At 53.5% G+C, this 12,566-nt stretch overlaps 4 protein-coding genes across 4 annotated transcripts; 1 reads left to right on the top strand and 3 right to left on the bottom strand.

Annotated features, from left to right (window-relative positions):
- Nucleotides 1-117: 117 nt before the first annotated feature.
- On the top strand, nucleotides 118-496 carry LMH87_000431 (uncharacterized protein; the record flags this gene model as incomplete). The annotated part of the gene is made up of 2 exons (XM_056198339.1): nucleotides 118-207; nucleotides 350-496. The coding sequence occupies 2 exons, from the start codon at nucleotides 118-120 to the stop codon at nucleotides 494-496; spliced, it is 237 nt and encodes a 78-aa protein (XP_056055298.1).
- Nucleotides 497-1,144: 648 nt separating this feature from the next.
- Nucleotides 1,145-4,008, bottom strand: LMH87_000430 (uncharacterized protein; the record flags this gene model as incomplete). Its single annotated transcript, XM_056198338.1, has 2 exons — nucleotides 1,145-3,776; nucleotides 3,866-4,008. 2 exons carry the CDS (start codon nucleotides 4,006-4,008, stop codon nucleotides 1,145-1,147), a joined length of 2,775 nt encoding a protein of 924 aa, XP_056055297.1.
- Nucleotides 4,009-4,646: 638 nt separating this feature from the next.
- Nucleotides 4,647-5,017, bottom strand: LMH87_000429 (uncharacterized protein; the record flags this gene model as incomplete). The annotated part of the gene is made up of 2 exons (XM_056198337.1): nucleotides 4,647-4,686; nucleotides 4,749-5,017. The coding sequence occupies 2 exons, from the start codon at nucleotides 5,015-5,017 to the stop codon at nucleotides 4,647-4,649; spliced, it is 309 nt and encodes a 102-aa protein (XP_056055296.1).
- Nucleotides 5,018-8,203: 3,186 nt separating this feature from the next.
- LMH87_000428 (uncharacterized protein) lies at nucleotides 8,204-8,614 on the bottom strand (the record flags this gene model as incomplete). Its single annotated transcript, XM_056198336.1, has 2 exons — nucleotides 8,204-8,437; nucleotides 8,507-8,614. The coding sequence occupies 2 exons, from the start codon at nucleotides 8,612-8,614 to the stop codon at nucleotides 8,204-8,206; spliced, it is 342 nt and encodes a 113-aa protein (XP_056055295.1).
- Between the last annotated feature and the right edge of the window lie 3,952 nt (nucleotides 8,615-12,566).

Raw genomic sequence — 12,566 nt, 5'->3', positions numbered from 1 at the left:
TAATAAAGAGCTGTTTGATCATCAGTGCAAACCCAAGGGGCACCTCATTGGCCATCAACAAATTCCACCCGACGGTATCAGCTTGTCGCTAATAAAAATTACATACATTTTGCAACAATGGAACCTCATTGGATCCTCCATCCGCTTCATTTCTTCTCCATCATCCCATCCTTTGCCTCAAGTGTTTCTACATGCGCCAAGTATAGGGTAAGTATAGATCTGAAGCGCCCATTGTCAGAGAGAGATGCCCACCCCCCGTCGATCAGCCTCGTTCGCATACTCGCCTGGTGTTGTCGGGCGTGCCAATCTTCGACGGGATGTTCCATTATGCAAAGCTGACATGGGCTAGTCGGACGAGAAAATTGGTACAAACGACCACGACCCGCAGTGCATGAAGGAAACGAGTCTTGCGAACCAAGAACCAGCCCGCCGACACAAGTTACCAATTATAGCTCGGACAATCATGCGTGCTACCGTTACCGTTATTTCGCATTGACAGTCTATTTTCTCTCGTTCAGAGTACCGCGCATAATGGGGAGCATTAATGCGGCATGATAAACTGCACTTGTTTTATTCGCCATCTTTGCTTTTTCTTGTCCGCATCGTGGGCTTGCTGTCTCGCTTCACTTACTACAGCTGTGCAGGGCCGCTATGTATTTGTTACTCTGTGCTATTGCCGCGTATTTCCATCTACCGTTCAGACGCTGAGGCAGGACCCCCTTCTCTTTTCTGTTCGCATCCCTTGAGGTTGACGCAACTTGATACACCGAGCAGACCTGAGGCCTGACCGACCAAGCAGGGAGACAATGCAACGATATACCCAAATTTAGCACTGGTACCGCCCATCGTGGGTCAGTCTCAGATTTGCAAGAACACTCGATTATGACTCGAAGAGTAGATCTTCGGCCGCCCAGGGCGCGGAAACCAGCCCATTGCCCGAGGTTTAGGAAAAGAAAAAAAAGGAAAAAAAAGGGCCCGCCTCTCTTGTACCGAATGATAGTGGTTCCATTGGTCTGAAATTGCCTCCAAGTTATACTTGGCCGTAATCGGATGAACAGAACCTGGTTTCTCTTCCCTTTGCAAAAAAAAGTGGCAGCCTGTATCGTGGACACCTGTCAAGCGTGACACATATGCGCGTGCCCGCCTATTCAATCTCTTCAATCCTAGGCCGCTGCTGTCCGGAACTCAAGCCAGGGTTCACCTGCAGCCCCGCGAGCCTCGCCAAACCGCCGCCGTCACTACTGCCGGCGTCTGTTGCGCGCGGAAGCATGCTCGTCACGCGCCACGTCTCGAGGCTCTCGATGACGTCCCGCGCGTGCTCCCTCACGAGGCCGTCATTGTCCGTCGCCGCAATGTACTCTAGCGATCGTTGGATATCAGCCCTGCTCTCCGCCGTCAGCCCGAAGCCCAGGTATGAGGAAGACGCTTCCTCCTGGGCGGCCGCGAGAGCGCGCACAAAGCTCAGAATCACCACAATCGCCGCCCGCCGCAGGATGCCCCGCTCCAGCTCCGGCTCCAGCGTCAGCACGTGCAGGCATAGGTCGACGCTCGCCGAGGCAATCACGGGGCCAATGCCGCGGAGATGGCTCTCGAGTGCGGCGCCGAGGATTGACAGCGCCGAAGTGCGCATGCGAATATCTTCGCTGCCGCGCTTGCTCTCCCATCCCTGTATGATTTGCGCCAAGACGTCGTTTTTGGCCTTGTCCTCATCGGTCAGCTCTTCCTCATCGTCGTCAGTATTCATTTCTTCCTCTTCATCCTCGCGCGGCGGCGCGAGACCGGCGGCTTCTTGGCGGGCCCGCTTCTCGTTCTTGAGCTTGTGCATGCGTTCTTCTCTGGCTTGCCGGGCGAGTGTCTTGGGACGATGGCCTCGACGGCCGGCAATCGAGAGAAGTGTCTCGCCGGTCTGCTGGGCGAGGTCGCCGGTAAAGGTCTGACCGAGCCGCTCAATGACCTGCACCAGGGCCTCACCGAACCGTAGACGCGTGTCTGTCGTGGACTTTTCCTGGGCGTCGAGGTAGTTGTCGAGAAGCTCCTTCATCGTCGTCTTGGGATGCTTGTTGGCGAGCTGTGTGAACATCCTGACGACTTGCAGGTTGATGTAGTCCTCGTTCTCTTTGAGAAGATTTGACAAGAGCACGGTGATGGCTGTGATGTCCAGGATAGGGCTCTCTGCCGTGATCAGACCGGATAGTAGCTTCAGACCCTCTGCGACGATCGGCGGAGGGTTCTCTTTGTCGCCAGTAATGTAGCCCATGGCGAGGTTGTATGTTCTGCGGTCTTCAATCTTCCTGGCATCTGGCGGCCCCTTGCCCTTGTCATCGGGGTCATCCAGTTCGTCGCGATACTTGATCAGCATGCCCAAGTTTCGAGCCGTCCCGGAAACATCTGACCGATCTCCTCGCGCCAGCCTGTCCAGCGATTGCTCCACGATTTGCAGCTCCCTAGGCTTGATGTCGGATTTCTGAAAGGAAGGCGCTGTGACTGCCAAGTTCAGCAAGCTGAGAACAACACTAATGACTTCATCTCCTAGCGGGGATTTTGCGTCTGCTTCAAAGACTTGCGTAATGAGCTCGAGAAGCTGGTCGAAGTGACTGATGAGCTTTTCTGGCGCCTTTTCCATCAGCTGCTGCAATACGGAAACTTCCATCAGATCCTCCATGGGGCTGTCGGATTCAGCCTGGGAAGGGGAGATCAAGCCGATGTCGTTGTCTCCTTGCTGCTTTCCTGCAGTTTCTACCCAGCGCCGTAGGAGTGACAAAAATATGGAAGATGTGTCTTCTGCCGAACAGGCGCTTGAAATGTATTCTGCCAATGTCGTTGCCCGGTATTCCACATCCGTCCAGTCTAGATCTGGTGGTTGCGAGGTATCTGAGGCTGGAAGTGCCGTGATTTCCACCGCGCCCGCGACCGTTGTCGTATACCGCCATGGCGTGCTTATTGATGAAGAGCCTTTGCAAGTGAGATTCGAAACGAGAGGCTTCACGCTCTCGAGGTTACCAAATAGCTGTAAATATGTCCGCAACAGCTTCTTTGCGGGGTTGTGTACTGATTTCTGCGCCGCCTCACTGGGATTGTTCCAGGATGCGAGAGCCCATACCTGCAGAACAACACGGCCGAGTATTCTCTTGCACAGACCCGGCGATGGATTTGACAGCACCAAGACCTCCAGGCGCTGGATAGCTTGTTGCAACTTGTCCGCTTCGACGAGGACCCGCGGTCTCGAGAGATCAATGACTTCCTCCTCCTCCTGCTCCTTCTTGACCTCGCCGCTCTGCCGCAACGACGGATTGACCCCCTCCAGCAGCGGCTGCACGAACACGTTCCAGCCAGCCGCGCCCGGCGCGCCGTACACTTTCTTGCCGAGGATCCCAAAGCCCACTATCTGCGCCGCCGTGCGCGCGAGGTCCGGCCCCGCGGTCCCGTCCACCAGCGCAAAGATCTGCCCCGCGATGCCCGCGAACCAGGCTTCAGCGGCCATGCCCGCCGGGACCGACGAGAGGAGCTTGGTGGCGACGGCGACGGCCTCATGCGTGATGCTGGCGCCCTGCTTCTGCGGCTGCGACTGCTGCTCCTGCCCGCCAGAGGGGGAGGGGTCGGCGCGGCCGGCGTTGCTCGGGTGCACGGAGAAGACGAGCTCCAGCGTGCCGCGGACGCCGTCGTCGCGCAGCGGGAGGAGCGTCAGGGTGTGCATGAGCGGTTGCCGCAGCCAGGGCGGGACGACGTCGGGCTTGATGAGGGCGTTGAGGGCGTGCAGCAGCGTCCAGGTGTCGACTCTGGCAAGCGGCGGAAAAGCACAAATGTCAGCCCTCGGCTTATAGAAAAGGGGTAGACTGTATGGGAAAGATGAGCAAATGTGACGTACTCTTTTACAAGCTCTTCATATCGCTGGCGCTCAGTGTCGCGGGTGACCGCATCGCTGGCGGGGTTGAAGGCCTTTTTGCCTACATCTACTATGTCTTGTATCAGGTTTGGCTTCTTTTCTTGTGCGCTTGAAGCGTCAGCCATGAGGAATGGATGATAGCTGTTCAAATGATATATTGTCCAGCGCGTAGAGTGATGGTAAAGGCATGCTGTTTGGCAATACAATCTCGATTTCTAATGGCAGCAAACCTTCTGAGTCAGCCACAATCATGAAGTGTGGCTAGTTCAACGGTGTGGCGCAAGCTCCGATCGGGTCTGCACATGCTTCCGGAAGTCAAGAATTGCCGATGAAGACATACCGGTAAATGATCGTACGACTGAATAAAGTATAAAAGCTCTTTTTAGTGAACTTGACAATTTCTTTAAAATTACGTAGTATCTGGCACCGGCATTGCGGTGAATCAGTGAATCAGTGACTGGGATGTGGCTGGCCCGTGCGCCCAAGCTCTACAGATCGCGTCTCCCAGCACGCGTCTCACTCTCAACCACATCAACCTTCAACGACAAAGCAATGTGGCCAAAGCCCAAATTCGCCGCTCGAGGTCCAGCCATGATCCAATCACTTCCTCTAATGTCTGCCGTCTCTATTTCCACAGCTCTGCTGCTACTAATGCTTCGACTTGTTCGCCGCCTCGGTGGCACCAAACCACCTTTTGCACCTTCGCCAGCCCTACAGTTCACCGTCACTCATTTTCCGCAAGGAATGTCTATCGCAGACCCCTCTACGAGGCCCGGATGACCGCGCGCGAGCCGCTCCCGAGCCTGCATCAGGACCTCGCTGTTAGCCGCTGCTGGATACCTCACCCGCCGCGGGTTCAACGCACCCATAGCCAGGGGTGCCCGGCCGACCCAGAGGGAATGCGTGTCGGAACTTAACCCTAAGTAATCCTTCTGGTTCTTTCCCAAGTCTTGTGTCCTTTTGTCGTCGGCAGAGCCTTTTAAGTTGCGCGAGGATCCCCGGACGCCCTTTGCCCGCTGAAAAGTTGGATTGGGCTGCTTGGAAAACCTCGGCCTGCGACCGAATGGCTCTCGCCGACGCCCCGGTTGCTTCTCGTCTTTTGGGGGAGAGGCAGGTCAAGGGAGAGGATGCCATGAGCCGTGCTGGTAAGAGTCTCTGGTCTGAGACCGCTCGTCGGCTCTTCTCCGCCGGAACCAGTGCTGTGGTTTTTGACAGCACGGCCAATTGAGTGGTGCGGTCTGAATAAAATGGGAGCTGATTTGGTGTTTGTAAATGGAGACACCCGAGGGAGTGCGAGTTGAGCTTGAATGCGGCTACACACAGACACGGCATTTCTCCCTTTTTTCTTTTATCCAGCTTCTCCTTGCCGGATGTTTTGTCAGCGTAATGGCTGGCAATACTGCAAGAGACAGCGCGGATTACAAACAGAAATGCTGCTCGTTCTTTTATGCCCACTCATGACGCTCTCGGATCTTGCACCCTCAAGTCTTTCCAAATGCTGAAGACGCCTCGGAAACTACGGAACGCCCCTCGAGCCATGACTTTGCTCCGGCGATCTCGTGGTAGATTCTTTTTTCAAGGTCTAGCCAGGCACATTAGCTTCTACACGTCAGCCCCGTCCGACGTGGCAGAAGGCGCCAGTCCATCGCTGATTGCCCTGCGACATCAGCAATTCCCTCTACTTTTGGGTGTTTCCCGAAAAGACGAGATGAGAGCACGTTTTTTATGGATGTCTTTTGAGCGTGCGGTAATGCTTCCCTTTTCTAAACTTTGCTTCGGCAAGTTTTGATGGGAATGAATCAAAAACTAGTCCCTGCAGGCAGTGCAACACATACAGAACAAGTCAACATTAGCGAGCGACATTGCTGCATGGAAGACAGAAATGGCTGGACTGGGTATTTTTGGTGGTAGGCCGACTGACGACAGCAGCGAATCATTATGGCTTTGGCAGTGGGCAGTCCGAGTGGCAGCTTGTCAACTTGGGCTCGAGTGAGCAGACAGCGCCGAACCAAAAAGCAGCTTGTCGGGACCCATCTCGTGTTGGTGTCAAAGTTTCGTGCTTGTCCGGCACTGTGGGCTGGCGGAGCTGGCTGCGAGCTGGAGATGTGCTTCGCAGCGCTTTTCGTGTTGAAAATCTATTCGTTTTGAAGGGACAGGCCCTGGGATATGGGTAGTCCTGGTTGTCCCGGCTGTCAGAAATGTCGGACGGGGCAGCCCCCCGCACAGAGGGGATAAGTTGAACCTCTCCTTTTCGCTTCGTACGATATGCTAACATGAAAAATAGGGAAATCTAAATGCTCAGAATCTGTGATGCAGATCTCGCAGTTCAACCTCTCAATTATGGTACGATCTGCTAACATGAGAACAGAGAACTTCGTCTGCTCTGAATGTGGAAGGCAGATCTTGAAATCAAGATTTCCAAGCATTGAAGACATCGACCACGTAGTATTCGTATCGACTGCCGAGTAATGAGTGAATGTAGAGACCAAGGAACAGACCAGCGCCTGAATCAAAAGCCACGTCCGATTCTCCATGATTCCCCGCCGCACGGACAATTGACACTGACGGACGCCACATTGCAATCCCTGGACATGACGTGGGCTGGCTTCTGCGCAAGACGTTTTGGAAGAAGGCGACCTCTCACCCGTCACGTATGGCAAACTCACAACCCCGGCTCAACGGGTCTCCATACTCATTCCCCAAACGAACTACCGCTAAGACGCCCGGGCTCAACTAGCGGTCGTGACGCAGAAACATGCAGGCTTGAAATGGGTCTCCCGGCACCACCATTGCGATTTTGGCCTTGTTCGGAGGCCCCTGCGCTGTAGCCTATCACGTTACACAAGACAACGCCCAATGGCCTCGAGAACCAAGCAATTTATTAAACAGCCCCCAACAGCGGAAGTTGACTAGTGACAAAGAGGCTGGAAGTTGGCCGAAGGTGTTGGTGGGCTGATTCTTTCTCCCTCGAGTACCATCCGTGAAGCCTCTTGTCTCACCCAGCGATGTGCGCCGTGACAGAACGAGTTGATTGGCGTTCAAGTCAGGTCAGGCTGCCCGCCACCTGGCCGCCACGGTAGAACAGAAGGGCAGCAGGGTGTCACATGTTTTAATTCGGGATGCCAAGATGATGTCGTAGAAAAGAAACAAAGTGTCAACAATTGACAATGGGAGACCAACAGGCAGACCGCCAAATACGCCGAGCTATCCCCGGTATTTTCCGGCCCTTGGTCTTTCCAGCTAAGCAGGGGCTGGGCCACCAGCTCGACTCATGCTCATGCATCGGGATGTGCCTCGGCCATCGCCTACTGATGTTCGGCTGCATGGCAAGCTGGGCCGCATCGTACAAGCGCTGCCAGGAAGATGCTGCGCAGGACGAATAAGAGGATTTGGGGGGGGGGGGGGGGATCTGATTGCCCATGGGCTCTTGACCGACGTTGCGCCATGGCGTATCTGCACTTTCTTTCCTCCCTGCACCTCCTTCGCCTGCACTGCGTTTTGCGGCAGTGGAAAACGGATATAACATGACAAAAGATAAATTAATACAAATGAAATGGCGGAGCCGAATCCCCCCCTTTCTCATGCAAGCTGTGATATGGGCGCAGCCTGGTATAACTGTGATCCTGCAGTTCGGGAGCACCTTGTGTGTGGCGTCTCCTCCGTGTTTTTGCCCTATCCGTTTCTGGCTCGCTGCAGCATGCTGCATGCATTTTACTGCGTGCTGGATGGGGGAGAGACAGACAGAGGGTGTGAGGAAGCACACGCTGGTTTGGCAGACGGCAGGTGCGGGAGAGGAATAGCGGCCCGGCGTAAAATCGTTGAAGAATAACTCGCAGAGCAATATCTCCAGGTTCCATGTGCGTGTGTGTGTCTTGGTCTCGGCCAGTCTACCTGTGTTACACGGCGTCTCGTGGCACAGCTGAGACAGGGCGAAGGCATTCATTCAATCACGACGACTCAGCGGCAGACAGCACACACGATGCTGTCTGCTTTCGTGAAAACTATTGAGGTTGGTCTAAGTGTATGAAATTTCCAGTTGCTAGTCTAATAAGTAAAACAATCTTTGCAAAATAAGCGCACTAATAATAACTACATAAATTACCGTCAAAATATGGTATCCTAGAAGCGGAGAGCATGTGTATGTAACACCCATTCAAATTCCCAAATTCAGTGTTTTTTCTTCGCGCCGTGATTATCCTTTACCCTTTCTCAAAAACTCCAAGACTTTTTTTTCAGTTTCTTTTCCTGTTCGTGATAGTCGTATCAATGTTACCCTCCGGCACGAATCTGCCGTGAGTCCATGCTCTTATCGCCTTTGCATCAATGGGCACTGGCCATAATGGAACCTCCTCTCGGCATCATTGTCGTTACGGGCATGGCCGGTGGTGGTCTTACAGCCTTGGATCGAATGATCAAGCTTTCTTCGCCCTGCTCGGACACGGTCACCTCCATATGCGCGTACTGCAAGACGCCATTCTTGACATAGGGCGCCATGATGTCCCTAGACGCCGCCCACGCAGCCGTTGGGTACGTCTCTTCGTCACGACCGTTGGCCTTTGAGAAGAAGAAGGGGACTCAGTTAGCATGGTCAAGAAAAAAATAGCAGGAGAGAAAGCCACTTACAAGGCACGTGGAACAGGGCGTGTCGTTGACCCATACCCAGTTCTTGCAGTCGTGAGAGAGAAAGTACTTGCAGCGATACTTGTAGAAACCACCGCCGGGCGAACTCATCTTCGGTGGCCGAACTAGGTAAGAACAGGATTGGACTGTGGGTTTGGGGGAATAGAGAGAGAGAACGGATGGCAGATGTGTGGGTGGGTAAAAGAAGCAAGCGTAGCAGATGAGATGGGCGTGGGGGGTGACGAGAGAGAGAGAGTGGCTGACAGACTCGATCTGTTTAGCTCCTTGGTATATGGCCGATTGGAGATTCTTTTCTAGCGCGTGGGCGAGAGAAGGAAAGAAAAGAGAAAGGGTTCCTGCTTGCTACTCTTTGTTTATATAGAAGTCGCGCCCGAAAAAAGACGAGTCAAGGCTTTGCTTCTCCGCCAAGGGACCTTATATATATTAGAGAGAGAGAGGGGATTGAGAGGGCCGGAAAACTGGAGTTGGAAAGCGGTACAAGTCCCAGGCAATCGGGAAGGAGGGCAATAAGAAATCCTGATGATGTAGGACACGACAAGACCCAGGGGGACCACCCGATTTGCGCTGGTTTCTCAGTTGTATGTACAAGGACAAAAAAAAAATAGTACAGGGCGTGGGAAGTGTAGGTGTGTGTGTGTGTATGCGCGTGGTGGCAGGGACAAGAAAATATGCCGACGACCTAAAAAGGAAGAAGAATGGGTGTGAACAACCAAAAGAAACCACGTTCGGCAAAGCAATGGAAAACAAGGGCCTGCGGCGGGACAATGTCAAGGGTATAATTGTGCGAGGCGGACAAAGCTGATGTGATTCGAGGGATGAGAAGGCTCACTCGCAACCCATCGGAAGAGAGCCACCACAGCACATGCCGTCGTCGGCAGCAGGGCGTTTAATAGAAAACGACGGGAATTTTGAGGACACTACAGGGGCTGAGACCAAGCCAATAGGTCTCCATCTTCGCTTTGTTCATTCATGCGCCTAGGGCAGGGTCGACGTAGACGACGACGCTTTTGCGCCGATTTAATCATTATTTATTATTAATTTTTTTTTAGGAGGGGTGGGCAAGGAATTGGAGAAGGGAAAAACAAGGTGTTGAGTATTCTGAAATGTGCGGCTCCAGTTTCATAAACAGCATGGGGATTGGGCGTCTGGCCACCCCTGTGCTGTCTTGCATGAGGATGAGAAAGTCGACAGGCCTACCCCTGGTCCTGGGCTTGGCCTGTTCAACCACACACGCACCGCGGCATGCCAACCGGATGATGTTGGACACCACCACCGCCAGCCTCGAGGGGGGCCAGAGCCGATGAGGTAATTTGAAGAGAGACGAGTCGCAAATTGCTGCCCAGACGAAGGAGGGGGGGGGGCCTCCAGCAGCGCGTCTTTTTCTCATGCAACCCCCGAGGCGTAACGTACGTACTCGGCAAAAGGCGGGTCGCTATCATCTGTCCAAGGAAAGGGGGAAAAGAAAATAATGCGAAATAAAAGAAAAACATGAAGCGATCAGATAAGGAAACAAAAACAAGTGTGGCAACCGGGTCTACAAAGTAAATTGGAGAATCGGTAGTTGCGCTGCGACACGTGTGCCTGCGGAAGCCGAGCGGTAGCGCGACCGGGCTTCCGCAAGAAACGTGAGCCTAGTCCGTGCGGGCCGAGCCTATTCCCTGGGGCCGGGAATTGACAGGAAACGTAAGAAAACAAGAAGAAGAAGAAGAAGGAACAGAAGGTCCTCCTCTGGTGATGTGTTGTGTGTTAGAGTTCAGAAGGTGAGACCGTCGTATGGGCCGTTGACAGAACAGCCCTGTAAGCTGCAGCGAGATGGAGCCAGCAAGTCTCTTGTGTTGTGAAAATCGTCAATGGCGTATAAGCTCCGTACTCGGGATACTAACCAAGTTGGCTGGGTTTCGAACTGTTCTAGTACTATTTGCATTAGAGTTGAGCTTGTGTGGCTTGCCAAGGGACCGGCAAACATCAGACTAACAGAACAGAAAACGGTCCAAAAAGGCCCAAAGAGAAGCTGTCGAAAAGACGCCACTCGAACTTTGTTCCACGAACGGAAGAAGAACAAAACTCGACTCGTCTTTCCATGAGCCCCCCCTCCCCCCGAAAAGCACCTTGACAGGTGGTTGTGGAGTTCCCTTGGCGCAATGCAACGCCACCTTCATCAAGGAGTCAAGGACAGACCTTGACATCAATCCATCCGGAGGATACCGTGATGCCACGAGGCACGAAGAAGCCGCCCCCCCTCCCCTTCCATTTTACTCCAACGGGCTTATTGACCCGCCCGCTAATAAGGCCCCCCCCCCTCTCACCACGATGAAAGAGGTTTCTCCAAAAACGTTTTGCGTCCGAGTTTGGGGGTTTCCATAACGTTGCCCAAACATCTCAAACAGGAAGCTGGTTAACATGAACAGTACCCGCGCAAAAAAACAGCCCACTCTGCTCTAGAACAAAATACGACGCTGAGAAGGGGGGAACGTCTTTGGGGATCCGTCTGTGCTTGCCTCTCGGCATCTTCCTTGGGAGCAGGAGGAGGCTCTTTTTGCCTTCCGGAATATCCATGTCTTGGGCTGGGCTGGGCTGGGCTGGGCTCCGTTGCCTCGGAATGGCGTCGCGCGCCGAACGGCTCCTACATACTACCTAGCCTTATATCCGCGCAGGACCAGCCGCGCGCGCATGAAACGACAATACGAACGTTGTTCCCTTCATCGATGGGCCTCTCTGGCGGTGTACAAAAACCCCCTCCTCTTCGCCGTCTGTCAAGATGCGGCATGTGTAAAGTGCCAACCCACCGTCGATAAAATTTGAGAAAAAAGCATCTCCTGTCCAATCCGCCCTATCTAATCCGCTCACACGTCGATGAGTGGCTGATGGCAACTCGTCGACCGCCTCCCCTACTAATCGCAAGTTTCTGGCTGCATCGGGCTACAACGCACATTACAAAAGGAAAATATGCGCCAGGCTGCCAGCACACTCAGGGCGAGAAGAAACCAGCTAGCCCATGCCTGGGCTTGGTCCGGTAGGGCCGGGGAAGCATACCCGGACCTCTGCTTTCGGCAGCCACAAAGATGACGAGCTGCATAAGACGATTACGCTACCTGCGATAGAGCAGTAGCAGCACCAGAGTGTCTTTGCGCCACCTGGCGCATGCACTCCTATTCACATACACACACACACATACACACACACACACACAACACACATACACACACAACACACATACACACACACACACACGCGCACACACTTCAGGTTCTTCTGCAAAAAGAGTCAAGGACACAAAAAAACATGTGTGTCTAATTACCAAGGCAGCAGCCCTCCTCCGGTGTTACATCCCATGCCGCCACAGCGCTTCACCAAAAGCAACTTGATACCCTGATCAGACTTGATCCTTTGTTGGAGTTTCACTGCGTCATTTCGCAGTCATTCATTAATCACAAGAAATAAAAGATTCTGCAGCAAAACGCAGTGGCCATCCAACAAGGTGCGATCGACGACCCCCGTGTGCTGCTCCCGCGAGCCCTAATAGGTTGTTGCGGCGTCGGCCGAATACCCCTGCATTATGATGACGCTTTCCCCCAAGTTAAAAATCAAAACAACTAATTAGCGATCCGAAATTGTTCCATGTAGCTCTGACCAAGGAAAGAGAGAAGTAGGGACGCCCTCTCCGAAACTTCCGACCATGGAAAATTGGCAAGACCGGCAAAAACAATAACCATGTCCAGACAAGGACACTGTCTGTATTCACAGCTCATTCACGAGCGGCTGAATAGTGATGAGACGACGTGAGGCTGATATTGGTTCGCCGGCGCCGTCTAGCCGCTGCTCATATCATCTGGAACATGCTATTCTTTGCGCGGTCCGTCAAGCCTATCGGAAGAATGTCCGTTTCAAAAAGCAGGACATGGGCAGATCCATGCAAGCCGTTGAAAAAAAGGTCTCACTACGGCCGTTGCACGACCACAACGGCCGTCGGCATCATCTGTCCGCTTGCTTGCATGCAAAACAAATGTGAGCAACCGCCGCAGGATGAATAAAAAAGCAGGCC

The sequence above is a fragment of the Akanthomyces muscarius genome, chromosome 6 (assembly GCF_028009165.1).
Source record: "Akanthomyces muscarius strain Ve6 chromosome 6, whole genome shotgun sequence".
In the NCBI taxonomy this organism is placed as follows: Eukaryota; Fungi; Ascomycota; class Sordariomycetes; order Hypocreales; family Cordycipitaceae; genus Akanthomyces; species Akanthomyces muscarius.
Note: the sequence above shows the minus strand (reverse complement) of the source record. Positions and strands in the feature narration are given on the sequence as shown.